Raw genomic sequence first — 20,752 nt, forward strand, 5'->3', positions numbered from 1 at the left:
TTACTTAGAAATTCGCTTTCTCGTAACTGAAGAACTAAAATGTAGTGAAATCTTTAAAATGGCAATGTTAAAACCAAATGAAAACATTTAATGGAATCCATGACACTAATATTATTAAGAGAAACAGCAGTGTACTGAGAGACTTCATAATGAGGGACTATTGTTATTGCCTGTAGGTTCTTGGCATTTTTCCTCTTGCCTTATTCCTACATTTAAGTTTTAGAGATTTCAGATTATAAACTGTCATAACTTGTCTGAAAGTAATGTAAAATGAATGGAGTCATTAGATTAATGTAGAGAAAGAAGTAATTTATTTTAAGAGACAATTTATCATGGTTATGTCATAGACAATCTGTCATTAAATATACACCTTGTTGTTAGGGTCATATGCTATTGGATTTTGGGCCATTAGTTCATTGTTCATACTCATACAGTAATACTTCCATTTTCAGAATGGTAACATGTACAGTAATGAATAATGGTTGCAGTATTTATGTCCTGTGTGTAGTCAGAAAGGGGTGTATTTATTTTTGGGTTACAGCATCTGAAGTCAAGGTCACATATCAACTAGTTACACATGCTTATTCAGTTTAATTGAACATCATTTCAGAATGTGAGAACTTAACTATCTTGGTAGACTGATTGTGTCTGAAGAGGAACATGTTTATTGTAATAGATCATAATATTTAAGTTTTACTGCCTTGCTCCATAATCTTTTCCATAAAACATGTATTTTGCAAATTGAATAGTTTTTTTTTATCCTGACAAGAGGTATAACTAGATATCTGTTGGTCTCTCCATCAGAAGATGTGGTTTTTCTGCCAAATACAGATCACATTGCATCTGGATACCTTCAAATCCAACCCTCTTAAAGATGGGAAGATGTCCATAAACTTATCCTAGTGTAATGTGGTCAGTTACTTTGGAGCAGTGGCAGCTTTCCATTAAATATGGTGCTGAGAAGAGAAAGGTCAATTTTGTTGGAGCCAAGATATTTGTATTGTTTTCTTTTTCTACGTTTCCTGGATCAGTTTTCATAAATGCTATGGGTAGTCTTCACTTGGGTAGAGACAACTCTCAGTTTAATTTTCAAGCCCAGAAATCAATGTCAAGGTCAAAAGACTAAAGTTTTCATGTTGGATACCACTGATGTTTACTTTTGGCAAGTTTGCAAACTTTATCAACTTTATAGCTGTATTACATTTGTGAATGGGCAGGTCTTTGTTGAGTCTGCGATTGATCAGTGGTCGGTGAAATTGCAGATGACATTTTAAAACATAATGCTCATTGATATTTTAAAATTAAGGTAAGCAGTCAGTAGTCAATGAAGCTTTGTAAACAACTGTAGATGATCTATCTCAACCTTTGTTGTGTTCACTATATCACTTAATCATTCCAGTTTGGTAAATGATCAAACATCAGTGTTGCGTACATTGATATTGAAACCTGTATATGACTTTTTGAAGCCTTTGCAGTTAAAATTCTAATTATCCAAACTTGCAAAGTGCTAACCAGAATCTATGGCTTCCATTTTAGAGAGTGGAGAATCAGATACAGTTAAATTAAATAGCAGATTACGATTTTACCTCATTGCGCTGTTAAGAGGTATACAAACACATTTATGTGAAAATTGGATGAAGGTGTTGAAAATGGGGTAGAAATGTCCAGAAGTGCTTATATGAGGTAATGAGTTAATAATATTCATTCATCCTGTTTATATAAACATGTACAAATATAAATACTTATAAATTAAAATCAGCTGCAAACAACATAGATTCTGATCTGCAGTTATACAATGTGCCAGCTGATAAGATCTATATTATTTGTTCTATTGATTACTCCTAACAATCTGCATCAACCCAGATCTGCCAGTGAATTATGTGACAATAGATCTGGGTCTGTGTAGTTTGCAGTTGGACTTTGATTATATATGGTATGTCAGCTTTAAATGGTGAAAGACTTGGATTAAACTTGAGTAGGTTTAAGTTAAAAATGGTATCACAGCTGTGTTGCTTTCTTTATTTGTATGGGCTGTTCCAGTAAAACATATATCCCCCCCCGGGGACAGCACTTCAAAAAAATCTTCTGTAGGAGGTTGTGTTTCGAAAAATTTTGATTCTGACAGTGGAAGGTTGGTTAGGAAAATCACATCTGTTGTGGGTTGTGCTAACAAAATGAGAAATCGCTGGTGGGGTTGTCAGAAAGAAGAAGAAGAAAAAATCGAATATATATTTAAAATCGCATCTACCCCCCTTGTAGCGGTCTAACGTGTATAAAACATTGGATCAGAAAATGATGCCAGTACACGTGAGTGCACGTAATTTGTAGGAATTTGCGTACTTTTAAAGCAGTGATACGTGTTCTGCAAATTACGTCAACGCTGCGGATATATAAAAAATATGCTTTGCGCAGTATGCAATTTTTAACTTAACTTTAAAAGTGCATTTCGCGACGTAATTCGCGCTGCCACAACTTTTTCACAGCACTTGATGCGACATCCAGATATCTGGATACTTCCATTCGTCATGAATGGCTGATAAACTAAATTTGATTCGTTCATTGGCCCTGGAACATAAATTTTATGGAGTTTTATCCTTACTTTCATCGTGGAAGTTTTACAAATGTGTGTTTCCAATAAGGGCCAAACAGGAAACCAAAATGGTTGAATCACAACATGGTTTGTCTTCAGACGTTTTCAGTTGGCAAATACTGGCTGGTGATAGCTATGATGACAATGAATATCATGTATATCGGTCTGTTGGACATTGGAAAAATGTCACTGGAAATACCAGTGTTTGATTTTGAACCCAAAATTGATGTTGAGTGCGAGTCCGATGTTCATATTGGATGGACAATATGCCGGTTATATTTATTAAATATACCCATGTCTAAACAAGTAGACTATGGGAATGTTGGACTTAAAACCCTAATACAGCATTATGGAAGAGATAAATCTGGCATAAGAGGCAGCAAAACACCGATTCAAGGAAGTGAATCTTTGGCAGGGTTCATGTTAGTGAAAACTGACAGAGGTCTCAGAAATGCTTATAATCATGCGTATTTGGACGCCAGTTTTTTTTTAATTAGGTGGGCAGTAAAATTCAAAGACTTGCCAGTCCTGCTTCAGTCATCTGCATAGTGGGAAAATGTGTTGATCAGTTAGCTGTGATGATATTTACAATAAGCCCTCCTCCTTCCCCCCCCCTCCCCCCGCCCCGGTTGTCACCATTATAAGAGTACATCAAAAGAACATGCTGCAATAGCTAAGCGGCGAAATCAAAGGCTTTGACTGGCAGCTAGGTGGGAAAATCTACTGATATTTACAGTGCTTGAATTCAGAGGCAGAAATACCCAGAGATGTACATGTGGTCATTTATAACAGTACATCAAATAAACAACTTTAGCTTTCATTCTTGTGTTCATTTCCGAGTGTAACAGAATAAGCAGTGCACATGACCTTGGAATCGTGACATGTTGAGACATAGACTTGAATGAGTATTTTGGGGTTCAACGGCAAACTGACAAAGATTGTGAGGTTCAGGAGAGGGCTGAAGTTGCTAGAACTGATAGTTTGGAAGGGACATTAGCCAAGTGTAAGAAAGTGTGTGATGCCTAGCTTAGTGCTTTGAATAAGACCTTCCTTGGATCGAAACAATTCAGACTCACTCTGATGAACAAGCAAGAGCTATGTCAGTGTTATAAAGAATGTAGAAATTAGACTCTGGAAACCAATGGTTCTTATAATTGGCATAGTTTTCTGAAAGGGGACTGCAACTTTTCCTGATGGGACTCATATTTTTACCAAAATGGGAGCCATGGACTCTTAGTTTTAAAATCCTAACAAGACCTCTGGTTCAGAACTTTTTTTTTTGGGACAGAGACATCCAAGAGAGAATATCCATGGGGCCATACATGTGAGATGTTGAAAATTGCACAACCATAAAAAACAGTAACTTGTTCAAGCTAGTTATGCATATGCGTTTCAGACAGCAGGCAATGAAAGGAGTTCACGGCACAGAATAATATTCGTACACAGAGGAGGAGGATCATATTAAATTTAGATACAATTAACAGATTAATGCTCATAGGGAACATCAGAGAATCCCCATACAACACAATTAAGTGTGTGTAGATCTCAAGTTGGCAGAACCACTGAGCAACAAAACAATAAAAAGACAAACTTTTGTATCATGCAGATGTATGACCAAATGATGTACATGCTCTCTGTGTGCAAAAATTAAATGACATTAAACATAAGAGACTGCCTGATCTGTGTAAACTCAAAGCAAGATGGATAAAATTTGTCCTGTTTGTGTTCGGTTCTTCCTATGTATATTTTGATCATGGTGGTATTTCCTGCAGACCTCTTGGCACTTAGTTCCAAGCCATCATTTGGTATTTGTATTGCAAAATGGATAAATAAAAGAGTCTATTATCTAGTACAATACATTTTTAAGCAGTATCATTAACTGATGATGAAATTGATGAAAAAATACTTGATGTCATTCTGATGTATGGATTCTTTACTAGACTACTACTCTGTTCATCCTGATTCTTTTTTTTTTTACCATCTCTTTTAGTCTTACTGGTACCAGTGCTTTTAATAAAATTGTAACTTCTATTTTCTTGCAATCTAAATATTTGTAATGATGTGTTATTGTCAAAAGGTAAAATGTGCTTAGTGTTGTAAAATCTAAAACTATTAATTAGCAAGGGACCAAAGTAAAAAGTGGACAGAAATTATTGCCATATTACAGTGCTGTTAGAAACAACAGAATAGTCATACAAGATGTATTTTGCACAAAGTTGTAGAACTAGCTCTCTTATTGTCACCATATATTCTACTTAAATAATTATATCATTATTTCTGTATATTCCTATCAGTATTTTCCCAGTGGTAGTAATTTTCTGATCTGATGTTGTTCATTTCTTGCGCAATTTTTACACATAAAAAATTCTCACCGTATCATTAAAAAACAATGTAATCTGCACCAAATTGAGTTGTTTGAGAAGAAATTAAATTTTTTAACCCAAAAATCACTGAAGCTATGAGTTCTTGCATTAAAGTCTCACATTAAATAACATTTAAAGTAGCCACGTTAGTAGTTTAGGATGCAACTGTACCAATTTCACCTTTGGTATATCCAAATCTTGAGTGTGATGGAGGAACATGGCTCCAGAATAAACACATCATTTTAGAACCTGTTTATTGACTATGAATCAAGTATCCGAGTCCAACTGAATTGCTAGACATTTTTGAATTCTTTTGACAACATCATAATTAGCTGTCAAATATGGAGTAAGCCTATAGTCTTTATGCCATCCCAACCAAGACCCCACCACAACCTCGTATCCATGCCCAATGACATCACAATAATAATCGCTATACAACTAGAGATGACATTTCTTCGAGAATTTTGATTTCAGTAGAGCTGTAACAGAGTGGAACAATAAGAAAGAGGGACAGATATTTAAGTGTTAGGGAGATGTTTAACAGTGGCTATTCCCACCACCACCACCACTTCCTCATTGGAGATCACACACGCACAAAACTTAGAGTACATCCTGAAATCCTGGCAGCATCCTTGCAGAGGAGATAACTTGACTATTCGATTTTATTGCTCTCTGGTTATCCCATGGTATTTCTGTTACTTGAACATTATCTTACAGTGTGTCCATTCAGCATGGTCGAAAAAGGCTTACAACCATTGAGAGTTGTTCAAGGACTCACATTACTACAGATGTGAAAGAACAAGAACCATACTATAAATCAGTGAAGATAAAATAGAGTATATACGTGTTTGACTGTCCCTGATTGGTTGATAATAAAATTAAGATTTTAGTAAAAACAATCTTTTGAGAGCTTGTCCTACTTGTAACTGAAAAAAGTGAGGGACATTGTTTCATTAACATAATTTCCATCCCTTTACAGACCTGAGTTTGGACGACTCATTACTGAAATCAGCAGCTGACTCTTTGGTGCAGTATTGAAAGCACACATTTCAAATTTGTATAGATCTAGAAAATGGTGCGGCTGTTATGTTTTTTCTTCTTCACAAAAGCTGTCGTCATAGATGTATCTATACTGATATAAATTTGATCATGAGCACTCAAAATTTTCAGTTACTGAATTTTAATATCGTGTTGTTTGCACAAATGTACAGTGGGAACTAAATTAGTGCAGAATCCTGAACTCTTGAGTTTTGTGCAGAAATATAGAATCCAAGCAGAATACATCCAGAAATGTAGAGGTTTTCAATCTTGGATTTAGTCTCCCCATTGTGTTTCACACTGATATGCATATTCACACAACATTTGTATAGTAGTAAGAAAAGTAAGCAAGAAATTTAAATACATATCATAAGACAAACGGTATGTGGGGGGAGAAGATCATAAGAACAGGCTGGAATGGAGAAGTATAATAAAAACAATAATGAGTAAAAGTGTGCCTCTTTTTTATGTGTGCAACATTATTTTCTTGGCTTCAGTATGAAATTTTATCAAAAGGAAGACAATAAAGGGTGTACAGTTAACTAAACCAATATGATTTTAGCTACTTAAAAGCTGTATCAAATTGATTTTAACCTTCTGGTCTGTTTCTGTCCATTCTAGTGATATGTCCACTGAATCAGTATGGTTGGAAAAAATATTTGGCAAATTTAAAAAATTAAAAAACTTTTGGCAGATTATGATTATACCCTACTTCTGCCTGAGAGAGTGTGAATAATTTTATTTCTTGGTTTGTTGATTGTGGTTGTTGCTCAATTCAAATGCATCATTGAAAACATTGATGCATTCTCATACTTTGTTACAAATATTTATTACAGATGCATATCATCAGATATTGGTGAATATAGCTTGAATAAGTTATAACAGTTCTAGTTGGAACAATGAACGTTGTTAAGAGAAAATCTAAGTGAGCTAAAATGTAAACCTTTCAGCAGTGTGTGATGCAGGATTGCTCAAGACGTTTCCATCTCATATGCTCACCATGAAAAATCCATTTGCACCTACTGATGATGAATTTTAGGTAACTGTCAGAAAGGCATAATTGACGATATTCGACGATATTCTAAGGTCTGCAATAATTACTTTAGCCAAAAGTTAGAAACTCATACAGCTGTGGCAAAAATGACTGACTAGTACCTTTGCTGCTGTAGCCACGGTTGATTAGTTGGTTGATTCATTGTGGTTTGATTTTGTTTTTTTTGGTGATTTTTTTAACAATATATTAGGTGGAGGAAGAACACCGAAAGACCACCAACCTAAATTGGTTAATCTGTGATGCAAACTCACGCTGTGAGATGTGCAAGTGATGTAAAAGCAAGCACCTTAGTACACTTGGGCACATGGAGCCTCTGTTGATTTGATGTTTAGCTTCAGTAAGAAATTTCATCAAAAGGAAGACAATAAAGGATGTACAGTTAACTAAACCAATATGAATTTAGCTACTTAAAAGATGTTTCAAATTGATTTTAACCTTCTGGTCTGTTTCTGCCCATTCTGGTGATATGTCCACTGAATCAGTATGGTTGGAAAAAATATCTGGCAAATTTAAAAAATTAAAAATCTTTTGGCAGATTATGATTATACCCTACTTCTGCCTGAGAGACGTGAATAATTTTATTTCTTTGTTTGTTTATTGTAGTTGTGCTCAGTTCAAATGCATAATTGAAAAACATTGATGCATTCTCATACTTTGTTACAAATATTTATTACAGATGCATATCATCAGATATTGGTGAATATAGTTTGAATAAGTTATAACAGTTCTAGTTGGAACAGTGAACATTGTTAAGAGAAAATTTAAGTGAGCTAAAATGTAAACTTTTCGGCAGTGTGGGATGCAGGATTGCTCAAGACTTTTCCATCTCATATGCTCACCATGAAAATTCCATTTGCACCAACTGATGATGACTTTTTAGGTAACTGTCAGAAAGGCATAAGTGACGATATTCTAAGGTCTACAAAAATTACTAGAGTCAAAAGTTATAAACTCATACAGCTGTGGCAAAAATGATTGACTAGTACCTTTGTTGCTGTTGCCACAGTTGATTAGTTGGTTGATACAGTGTGGTTTGATTTGGGGTTTTTTGGTGATTTTTTTACAATATATTAGGTGGAGTAAGAACCCTGAAAGACTATATATGGCAGCCAGTTTTACTGCTGAAGAAAATCCAAGTCCTTTTGAGACACCAAACACCACTTATGTAGAACACTGACCTTCCACAAGTAACTGGCAACATTCTCATTAGCACATTGGAGGCAAGTAATCACATGACAAGCATCTTGTACCACTGCCATGGAAGCCCCTCAGTTCTGTATCACAAGACAAGCATCTTAAACCACTCTGCCATGAAAGCCCCTCAGGCCATAGGTATAAGTCTCATATGAAAAACTAGAAGTGGGAGATAGAACCTGTGACAACTTGATTGAAAGTGCAGAATGTTACTGCTAGGCCATCAGTGATGATTATGATGCTGTTGACAGTACAGTTAACTGCAATGACAATGATTTTATGAGTGTTCTGGGAAAAATGATTCGTTGACTTTCATCCATTTTTTAAAATCTATGATATAAAAATGTTTGACTTGCTATATTTTTTATAACTTTATATTAGCCTTGCAACAAGGCATAAAAATAAGACATCGGTAACTGAAAAAGATGTTCTTACAAGAAATTATATAGTGTAAAAGTAGACAAATGATGCAACATCACTTCCACAGGCATCATTGGTTTTTTCTCTGATAAATCATATAAGTTTACCAAAACATTTATTGGAAAAAATAATAACAATGAATCATAGAAACTAACCACACATTTAAAGCAATACAAGATTTAACTATTATTCTAATCAAAAGCAGCATGCCTGAGAACAAAGAAAAATAGCAAGACATATTGATCACTTTAGGAAACACAGAGTTTAGTAAGGATACAAATTCATGATTTCTGTATTAGAATAGAAATATCTATTATAAAATATGTATTCATGGATGTTAAATTAGTGGGTATTAAGGGACTGATCAGTGAAATCTACAAATAATAAGCCACCATGAAAATCTGATTTCACAGTATTAGAGACATACTTGGCTGACAGACAAACAAACAAAAGGACAAAAGACTGATTATAATGAATGAATACAAATAAAAATATGCAGTAGATTATATGATGTATATGAATTCAGTAGATTACCTCCAGCCAGCTGTCATTTAAATCACTTCTGTCCCCAACCCAATATTAAAATCGCTTCTACCGCCCACTAACCCATAGCCAGAAATTATGTTAAAAAAATATATTTCTGTAGGGGGCAATGTTTCTCAATTAAAACACATCTGACGGTGGATCATAATTGTTTTTTATTCCTTCTGTTTTGGGTTGGTTGAATTTAAAAGTGCCTTCCCCCCGGAGGGTATATGTTTTACTCGAACAGCCCTATGTAAGAGGCAATACTTGAATTAAAAATTGTCATGAAGTCAGACTACATTTTCTGTTTATTTTCAAAGTCAAAGAGGCTCACTGCTTGGAGCTGAACATTTTTTCAAGAAGTATGCGACAGACCTTGGGAAGGACGACCCATGCTGCCCCTTATGTCACCGAGAGTTTGATACAGAACAGGAAGTCAGAGAATTAATTTTGGAGGTTTGTAGTCTTAGACTTATTTTGCCTTGGAATAATTTAAGGGTATTTTATTGTTTCTTAAATGTTAATTAGTTAATATGTTGTAATGATGGAAACTGTCTTTATACAAAGTAAGTTTTCTAGAAAATGTACTGAAAATACTTCTTTCTTTTTTATATCATGCATGAAATGAAAAATATCAAGTTTGTTTTCATACCTGTGTAGCTGATACAAACGTTGCCAAATTGTGACCATGGTTTGTTGGCCATTATCACAGAATGACTGCTAATCTGCTTGTTAATGGAGCACATCATAAAGAAATTAACACTGCCTAATAATATAATTCATTGTGATGCTTTACTGCTCGTAGTGTATAGAGGAAAGAACATGCTGTTCAAATTGTCCAAACAAAAACTACACAGTAAAATAAATAATTCATTTTGGTGGATGATGAACATCTCATTTGGGTTTTATTGCTAACAGTAAGCAGCATTAAGAAAATCAACAATTCTTGTAACTATTCAAACATCACTTTCATTCCTAGTAAGTGCTGTAGACTTTTGCATTTATCACACCTAGGATATATTGTCTCCTATCATATCTTTCAGCTGCAAGAAAAGCTAAGAATGGTACCTGCCAAGTTACAAAAGGCAGAGAAAGACCTTGAGGAATTCCAGAAGAGATATGACGACATGATGCAACTCAAACCATTAAAGGAAAATGTCAGTTTGTGTTATTGACTTGACTGCTGTCAATCTTTTCAATATTGCAATAATGATCATATTTAATTTTTAATATGTTATGTGGTTTGAATGAATGGACAGATGAACATGTTTAACATGTTGAAAATGTACAGGTGTTATTGTTTACTAGACTAGATCAAGTTAGTTAAAAGTAGCATTGAATAGTAAATAACACAAAGAGAGTTGGATGGACAGACTGAAAGAAAAGTTTACCTTTGTCCCAATATTTCTCTGTCAAATACGTTACGTGTTCACATTAAATTAGCGATAACTTTCACAAAGAAAGACAAAAAACAACTTTCTTGTCTATATTTTAGACAGAAGGAAGCAACTCTTGTAGGTTAACTCCCCTTTCTACCCACTAGGTGGCCACTATTATATCTGATTAGTTTTTACTTTCATTTTCATGAATAAACTAATGTCCTAGACTCAGATTCAGGTAAAAAGTTGACCTACATTAATAATGATCTCATAAGTTAATCTATAATCACAGAAATATTAGTTATGTATTATGTTGTATACAAAAGAAATGTCACTAATCAGGTAGACCATTACCTTGATTTTGGACAAAGGTCAGTTAAAAAATACAGTTATGCATAACATAATCATGGAGAAAAACTAATGAACAATTCTAATTAAATATGCATAACAGGATAGAATCTCTGCATTTGTCACTGCCTGAAATATAGAAGATGAATGCTTTTATACCATTCTTTGCAATGCATTGTGAATGAGTTTACTGTAGAATTACTCTTGTAATGCTTAATGTTGGAGTTCTTGTGTGACATTTTATAATATTTCAGATGATGACACTAGAAACCCAGGAGATACCGCAATTGAAAGCCAGCTTGAAGAAAACCGTTGATGAGATAGACCAACTGAAAACAAAAATTCAAAATGTGAGTCATAATTTACATAATTATTGTTTAGGGTTAAAACTATAGAATGTATGCTCAGTTTTATTTGAATGTTTATGGTATTGTTTAGGTGCAAAAATAGAATCTAGTGCCTTGCAATTCATCTGTAATTAGGTGTCAGGTCAAAGGTCATGTTCTCTGTGAATGAAAGAAGATAATGGTTTCTGCACAATAAAATTTGTTCAGTATCACCAGAGATGCTTGGGATCAGGGTTTTCTCACAAACATTTTTGAGAGTCATGCAACTTTAAAACCCTCTGAGGTTAAGATCACTAAGTTTTTCTCCATGATCTTGATTAATTGTATATCTATATAGAATATTGTTTGAATGCAAGCATCTTCTTGATGGAGATCTGCAGAGTGTTGCAGAAACTCTGTAGAGGTCCTCCAGTTGAATTGTTTGCTGGAGTGGTGTAATTCAGAGGTGGGCAAACTTTCCAGTGCAAGTGCCGCATACACAGATTTACACCTTGTCGCAGACCGCATAGTTCATTAAGTAAAATAATCAATATTTGAAATAGCAAAAACAGAAGGTTTTTCTAAATAACATCTAATTAATTTTCAGTTGTTAATATGTTGTTAATATTTGAAAACTTAAACTTCAAAAGAAGCACATTTATTTGATAAACAGAGTAACATAGAGTCAGTGCGAATGATGACTTGTTCCTAGGCCGCATGAAAACCCTTGGCGGGCCACATGAAAGCCTTTGGCGGGCTGTAGTTTGCTTACCCCTGGTATAATTGGTCCATTGATCTTCCATTAGGAAAATGTCTAAACATCAACAGCGGTGTCATGCTGAAACAAAATATAACTGAGTTCTTTAGGAAAGTCATCGACATGGAAAGATTATCTGTCAAGCATGAAACAAGGGAGGATGAAATATTGGATGGTTTGCTGCTAGCCAAACATAGCACAGAGGAATTGGGTAACCACAGATCTTTAAAACTTGCTCACTCTAGTTAGAAACTAAGATTTCCTGTGGCATAACATCTGAAACCATAAATAAACTGATGTGTGGTCCGTTAAATTATTTTCAGTTTGCTAAGGCTTTTGAAGCTGTGTGTTAACAAAGATGAATACTTTCCAGTTCAGCAACAGTTACATATGCAGATATCTCATTCATTTATTGTCAGAGAAGTAATACAAACAAATCATTTAATGCTTGTTTTAGCTTAGGTGTTGGGGCCCCAAGTGGACGAGTGGTCTAAAGTGCTCACAGTTCCGGATCACCACTATCTTCCCTCTGTCTGTGTGGGTTTGAGTTTCAGGATTGGCTTATGTGGGTATGTGAGAAATCTTGCCGGTAGCTTCTCGTGGGTTGGTGGTTCTTTCCGGGGTTTTCCCGGGTTCTTCCTCCACCATTAATACTGGCTGCCATACATAGCCTGTCGTGTGCTGAATAATGGCATTAAACCCCACAACAACAACAACAACAACAACAACAACAAAGCTTACGTGTTTTGACACCTTATAATAATATTGTCACCCATCTATTCTGCATTAGTTTATAACCCCACCTGACCCCCAGTAATTACCCCCTCTAGAAGTGTGGGGAACCTACCCCTCTTAAGAAAATTTATGACCAACTTTTTGGGGGTCCAAAAGTCAAAGGTCAAGGTAGCTGTGACTGGAAGAAGAAAAATGGTTTCTGCAGAGAAATTCCAGTTAATAACCATGTGTCTTCACCAAAGTTTGCAGATGACTCGCATGTTTGGTAAGAAAGTTTATTAATTTTGGGGATCAAATGGTCTAAGGTGAAGGTCACTTTGGAAGAAGAAAAAAAGTTTTTTGATAATATCTTTTGTACCTTGAAGAAGGCTTGCACTGAGGATCTGTCTATTTTGGGGCAGAATGATTAAAGTTCAAAGTCATTATGGCTAAAATAAGTGTTTTAAAAAATAACTTTGTTCTAGAATCAGTTTATTGAGCAAATATTTTGCATGGCTTGCACTTAAGGTCTTGAAGAGAAACATAGGTTCTGGAGTCTATAGGTAAGGGTTATCTCACAGTATTACTCACAAGAAAACAATGGTTTCTGCACATTAAGTTTAGCTCAAGGTTAAGGTTATTGGGATCCTTTTGTCAGTAATCTCCCATGTCAAGTATACTGTACTAGTGTCTGCTTAGAGGACAATTTACATTGTGGGCATGTAATGTGACTTTCATCAAAAACATTGTATTGCTGGTGTGAATCTTCAAGTTATTCTTTATTTACACAGCTTGAGGAAGTATTAGAAATGAAAGAAAATGATGAAGCAACAGCTAAATCAATTCAGAATGACATTATAATGATGGACCGTTTCCAAGGGGAAGTACAGGAATTGGACAAAAAGATTGCAGCCCAGTCTTCAAAATTAGCTGGAGGAGGTGAGTTGTACATCCGAGATCGCTTCTGGCTGTTTATTTTGTTTTAAAAAAAAGCTTTCTTGAAAAGTCTGTGTTTCAAATACGTTCCCCAATCATGATACATTAAGAATATTAGCCTCATACATTGGGAATCTAGCCCTGCTATGAGATGAAAAGCGTCTTTTTGCATCTCAGATAGACAAAGGGCAATAACTCTTGCATATTAGCTCCCCTTGCCACCACCATGTGTCACTAGTTTTTATCATTGCTGCTGTGCTGATACTGTGCTACATATTAACTCCAACAGTTCAAACCACTTTTGTGTTCAAATCGAACCATCCAACAATCCCTTTGCATTTATTGTGTGGAATTATCATTCTGCTCCAGTTTGTATTCATTATTTGACACGTTTTGCCAAATTTGAGCAATTTTGTCACCTTTTTTTGTACTTTGGCCATGTAAGACCATGTTACACCACACTATCCTTGACCTCATGTCAAGTTAGCATGTACTTGACTATTTTCGCTTAATCCATTAGTAATGGAGATAGTATTAGCAAGTTTATGAGATGCTGTATTTATCATTTATGCTTGGTTTTCTTATTTGGTGTTATTTTGATATAAATATTAGCTAAAGGCATATTGCATGAGTTTTCAGGCATATACTGTAGGCATCTAAAACAACACTATTTTCACTTTTTCGTTAGTAACGAGAGTGATTTAGCGAGGTAGTATCGTATTTGCCGGTTTCCAACTTGCAGAGAAATCTAACAATAGCCACGCTTGGGAGGCAATTGCTAGGGTTGTCAACCAGGCAGCTCACCATACCATGGCCAATGCCTTGATGGCTTTCACCAACTTAGACCTGATACAATGTGGTGCATGCCTGCAGTCCACATTGCTCAAATCTCATATCCTTGCTTCATGGATGACCCCACTAGGGTTACCGTTACTTTTTAGAGGAGGAATTGTAGAAGTTTGAAGGTAGGCAGCTCAAGAACTGCCCCTTCAACTTGCACAAGCATTTGGAACCACTCAGACCCTGCCAATGTGAAGGAACATTAGGTGGCCTTGGGACAAGGGATCTTTTCAGTCATTCACCAATATCCCAAAGACATGCCAGGAGACAACAGTTTAACCGACCAAGGAGGCAGTCATGCAGAGGGTACAAATTTCCCTACCTTCAAGCCTTCTAACTGTAAACATTGACCTACTCTCCCCACTGACTGCAGACAGTTTACCTATGGGTGGGACCATTAAAGCTACGTTAAAAATCCTAATCACACACACACAACTATGGGTGGCTGACACCTGTAATTTCAGGCTCACTGAATCTCCCTATTCCCTCAGAACAAATGGGTGATTCAGGTCATTCTAAGAGCTTTGGGTTTCAGTTATCCTTTTCCCTCCCCTTTTCTCCTTTCTCCACTTCATTGACATACTAGCAGAATGGGAGAAGGATGTCTTTGTACAACAGGAGGTATGGTCACTCAAAAAAAAACAGGCAGTGGAGATTGCATGAATACCACAGTCTTTGGAGGGGGTATTCAAGGCTATTTCTTACTTGGGAAGCAAATGACAAGTTGAAGCCCATCATCAACTTGAGTCACATCAACCAGTTTCTTCATTGGTGTGTCAATCACAATATCAACATACGATACAGGCACATGCCAGCCAGACTTGATGTCTTGGCTGACACTCTGTCGAGAAGTCGAGTCCTTCACACTAAATTGTCTTTTCATCATTTGAGCTTCATTTGGATATGTGCACTTTGGGGGCGTCCGATGATCAACTTTCTTGTGACAAGAAGGTATCACAAGTTACCCACCTTCATCTTTACAGTCCGAGACCCAGATCCCTTGGATATACAGTCAGTTGGGACAGGTTTTGGGTATTTGCCTACCCTCCCACAGTAGTGATACCAAAAATAATACAGAAGCAACGGGGTCAAAAATGCAAGATGATTCTGATAATCACTCTCAGATGGAAAAGTCCTGGGTTACCAGTCTACTCAGTTTAGCAATATATCTACCCAAGAAGACTCTAGTCAACCCAAATCTTAATGCAACCAATGGACATGTTTGTTCCATCCCTGCATGGACAATCTTCTGCACTCTCAGCTCTTGTCAGGGTAGCCATGCGAGACATACAGTTTAAACCTTTGATTGTGGAGCGAATCTTGAGAACAAGAAGGCTCGCCACTCTGAGGGCTTACAAGGGAAAGCAATGTGTCTTCAAGGACTGGAGCGATACCAATAATGTCGTCCCTCTGAGTGTTTCAATCCTACATCTGGCAGATTTTTTCTGTAGCTCTTTGAGGAGAAACAACTAGCCCCCATTATTATCAAAGGCTACTGCTCTATGATATCAGACACATTCCAGCATCTTGGCAGATATAACAGTGGGCATGATAAAGACCTTTCAATTTCTATCAAATGCTACCACTGCATGATATTAGTTACATTATGGCATCATAGTAGACATGATATTAGTTACATTATAGCATCATAGTAGACATGATATTAGTTACATTATAGCATCATAGTAGACATGATATTAGTTACATTATAGCATCATAGTAGACATGATATTGGGCATGATAAAGATCTACCGAATCTTTTGGTCAATTTCGATCTCAATTGACTAGAATTCCTTAGCATGTTTCCAAAATGGTATCTGTCCTGGGTTTTAACAGGGCTCATAATAAATTCAAGCCTCATGACCATACTTTGCTACAGTTATGTGATACAAGACATGTTTCCTGTTAGCTTTAGCTTCTGCATGCAGAGTAAGCAAGCTACATGTACTTTCTGTAGACCTGGACTATCTTAAGTTTATATCAGATGGTTTGGTGGTCCTCTTGACACAACCAGGCTTTGTAGCCAAGAATAGGTTACCAACCATTAGTCATCATTTGCTCGCTTTCTTCCTTAGACATTTTGAGAACAGCAGACATGCAAGAGCCTCTTGGCGCACTCAAGCACTACTGGGCATGCACATTGACAATTCATGACTCATGCAAATGCTTCTTCCTTCCAGTGAAAGCCTGGAAACAGGTTATCACCCCTCAAGCACTTGCTTCATGGCTGAAATGGGTTATACACTCAGCACACTTTGAGGCCTCAAAAGATAGTCACCTTATGAAGATTACCACTTGTGAAATTTGAGCCATCTCTGAGAGCCTCACTTTTTTTTTAATGTAACATTTCAATCCAAGATGGAATAGAAGCTGTTGGCTCTCATGCAGAGTCTAAATTTTCAAATCTCGTGGGTTGTATGCTTGGTATAATCTGAAGTCTCACCAAATCTCGTGGGTTATATGCTTGGTATACTCTGAAGTCTCACCAGATCTCGTGGTTTGTATGCTTAGTATACTCTGAAGTCTCACCAATCTTGTGGGTTATATGCTTGGTATACTCTGAAGTCTCACCAAATCTCGTGGTTTGTATGCTTAGTATACTCTGAAGTCTCACCAATCTTGTGGGTTATATGCTTGGTATACTCTGAAGTCTCACCAAATCTCGTGGTTTGTATGCTTAGTATACTCTGAAGTCTCACTAAATCTCGTGGGTTGTATGCTTAGTATACTCTGAAGTCTCACCAAATCTTGTGGGTTGTATGCTTGGTATACTCTGAAGTCTCACTAAATCTCGTGGGTTGTATGCTTAGTATACTCTGAAGTCTCACCAAATCTTGTGGGTTGTATGCTTGGTATACTCTGAAGTCTCACCTCATGGAGATTATTGCTCAGAAGTATCTAGCAATCTCTGCAAGCTTCACGTTTGAATGCAACGCTCCAACCTGAGATAAAATAAAAGCTGTTGACTAGCAGGCAGAGGCAATCTTCTTGAGCCTCCATTTCAGAGATTTAGCTTCACAGAGGCAAACCTTGAATCAGGTGGGTCTGGTGATAACAGCACAGACAGCCGCCAGACCTAATTAAAATAATAAACACAGTCTATCGGCATTGACGGATTCACCAGTGAAATTTTCTGCATCAGAAGATTTAAGTATTTATCTTCTTAACCATATGTATGTGTCACACCCTAGGCTGTGTTACTTTTGTTATTAGGAGAAAGGTTATTTTTCACATGGGGAATCCAGCCATCGTTCCCTAGAAGAACACCCTCTTCTTCTGCCTATTCCTCTAACATAATGTGATTGGAGAAACATATTTCTCCCAATCATATTAATTAAAAACCCTCCCAACCACCCTGCTATGTGAGCATCATCCCTGTTAGTATCTCGCTCATCTAAAAACTAGCAACAACTGGCAGTGGCAATGGTAGATAACGGTCAAGAGTTGTTATATGAGAAAAACAGAAAAATATATTTTTCATCTTTTAGTAGGGCTGGATTGAAGAGGCAAGATTCTACTATTCCTAATATAATGTTATTTCAGAGAAACATATTTACTGAAAAATTTGCTTTCATTTTGTGTGAAGGTACAAGCTTAGACAGAATTTTTTAAAAATAATCATACCCTCTGTATTTTAAGTTTAATTAAATTTTTCGAACTCATTGTATATATTTTCCCCAAGTATATTGCACTGGTCTTCTAATTTTCAGTTCTAGCTTACTTTTTCAAAAGATATTGATCTGACTCACTTTAAAAGGTGTTATTTCCTTATTGATCTGACTCACTTTAAAAGGTGTTTTTTCCTTATTGATCTGACTCACTTTAAAAGGTGTTATTTCCTTATTGATCTGACTCACTTTAAAAGGTGTTATTTCCTTATGGATCTGACTCACTTTAAAAGGTGTTATTTCCTTATGGATCTGACTCACTTTAAAAGGTGTTATTTCCTTATTGATCTGACTCACTTTAAAAGGTGTTATTTCCTTATGGATCTGACTCACTTTAAAAGGTGTTATTTCCTTATGGATCTGACTCACTTTAAAAGGTGTTATTTCCTTATTGATCTGACTCACTTTAAAAGGTGTTTTTTCCTTATTGATCTGACTCACTTTAAAAGGTGTTATTTCCTTATTGATCTGACTCACTTTAAAAGGTGTTTTTTCCTTATTGATCTGACTCACTTTAAAAGGTGTTATTTCCTTATTGATCTGACTGACTTTAAAAGGTGTTTTTTCCTTATGGATCTGACTCACTTTAAAAGGTGTTTTTTCCTTATTGATCTGACTCACTTAAAAAGGTGTTATTGAACAAAATTGTACAGAAAAGAAGTTCCCTGTTTGTAGATACATGTATGTGAGAAATGTGAGTTTGTAGATACATGTAAGTGAGAAATGTGACTTTGTAGATACATGTAAGTGAGAAATGTGAGTTTGTAGATACATGTATGTGAGAAATATGTTTCTCATCCTCTGTTGCTGTAACTTCATTGGTCTCTTCTGGAAAGTTTAATGAGAAATAGGCATCAGTTGTCTCATCTTGTGGCATTCTTGTTGATGATGGTATTGACCAGGCATAGGTTTTTCATTAAATAAATTTTGTGCACGATTTCAACTTGAAAAGTTCTACTAACTTTTAAGGAAAAGTAGGTCACATTGTCATGTGATCTATAGTTAAGGTTATTTAGGTATCTTGAAAGAATTGAAAATAGCATTCTGCTGGATTTTTGTTTATAATCATTTGTGTTTTGTCTTGCCTGCAACACAGAGATGAGATTTCTCTTTTATGATGGCATTCTTGTTGGTGCTATAGGCATCGGTGTTAAATTTTGTTTGAATTTTGTTTAGTTATTTTGACATATGTTGTTAATTCTGTCATGACAGTTAGGTCACGAAGGGACCATTCCTGGTGTTACATTGATTTTATAGTCCGCCTTGGATGTGGGAACCCCGGGTGAGCCATGCACCTAATGGCTGCCTCGCTGGGCACTCATCATTAAGAGGTTAGTGTTAGGACTGGTTGGCCTGGTGTCAAGTTAATGTGACTGGGTGGTACATCATGCTTTATGATGCCCAGTGCTAGACATCACTATAAACTGCCACACTGCAGACATTGTAGTGATATTACTGAAAAATGTTTAAAGCTACATTAAAAATCCCAATCACACACGTCACAATGGAGCAGATGGGAAATAGCATTCCATGGAAGATTAAGATATGATTTTAACAGACATCTTTACTTTTATCAGATTCAGGTAGAACCCTTCAAGAAGTGATAACTGAAAAGGAGGATCTACAGATAAAAGTGTAAGTATACATTGACATACCCTATTTTTCAAAGTACTTTAATACCTACAACAAGTATTAGTTACAAATATTGAATGGGTTGAATTCATCTCAACTAAGACACTTGACATTCCATAATGCAGATGTGTTTAGTGTTTTTGTTCAGTGTAATTTCCTTTTCTTAACCACTCTTGTGATGCTGGTGTTACATTGATTTTATAGTCAAATCATCTCAGTGGTATTATGCTTAAAGTAAAGAAATTTCTGTTTTGAAGAAACATTTGGTAAAAATGAAATAACATTATTGCATTAAAATTTTTAGTCTCCAGTAAGTACATTTTCTTGAAAATTGGATTACCTAACTTATTAGACTGTTGTACCAGTATTACAACAACGAAAATAATGCTTGATTGCTTTCAGTGATAGTGTCCATATTTAATATCATGCCATCATGTACTTATTTAACTTGTTCTGAATGAATGCCATCTCTTGGTTTGGATTCATAGACTTCAATAATGCCTCAAAAATATCACAAAGTAGTCTCAGAAATAATGCTTTGAAAAATAATTGCAATAATAATGAAGTGGTAGTTTGCTTTGATGTAAGGGACCTTTAAATAAGTACATGTTTACTTAGCCATGTTAATCTTGTTAGTATTATGCAGTAAAGGGAGTAATGTAGCAGGGGTGCCAGCATTACCTGTGGACAAAATTCCTTTTTTGCCCAAGTCACTTTTAGGGTTTAAACGATCAACTGGCCTGGATTTCTGTCTAAAAACAAAAGACAAACTCACCAATTAAAAGGAGCTGCCAAAACATCTAGCATGCCAAAATAAAAAGTGGAATGAAAACAAAAAATAAAATGGTATGGTGGTGATCTATTCAGTCTATTTTAAAAATTTGAATTTATATTAAAATAATATGTGCGTGTGTGTGTATCTTATATGTTTATAGATATTCATTACATATTTTTTCTTCTTTCACTAT

The 20,752-nt window shown here is 35.8% G+C and overlaps 1 protein-coding gene across 1 annotated transcript in view; it reads left to right on the forward strand.

Annotated features, from left to right (window-relative positions):
* The window catches only part of LOC149797464 (DNA repair protein RAD50-like), a 212,784-nt gene that overhangs the window by 86,035 nt on the left and 105,997 nt on the right, over positions 1-20,752 (forward strand). The window contains exons 17-21 of the mRNA XM_089960763.1: positions 9,505-9,640; positions 10,228-10,341; positions 11,166-11,261; positions 13,500-13,647; positions 19,730-19,787. Of these exons, the coding sequence (XP_089816889.1) occupies positions 9,505-9,640; positions 10,228-10,341; positions 11,166-11,261; positions 13,500-13,647; positions 19,730-19,787 (552 nt within the window). The remainder of the gene's footprint in view (positions 1-9,504; positions 9,641-10,227; positions 10,342-11,165; positions 11,262-13,499; positions 13,648-19,729; positions 19,788-20,752) is intronic.

This window comes from Sinohyriopsis cumingii, chromosome 6, assembly GCF_028554795.1.
Source record: "Sinohyriopsis cumingii isolate HCF-2022 chromosome 6, ASM2855479v2, whole genome shotgun sequence".
Classification (NCBI taxonomy): Eukaryota; Metazoa; Mollusca; class Bivalvia; order Unionida; family Unionidae; genus Sinohyriopsis; species Sinohyriopsis cumingii.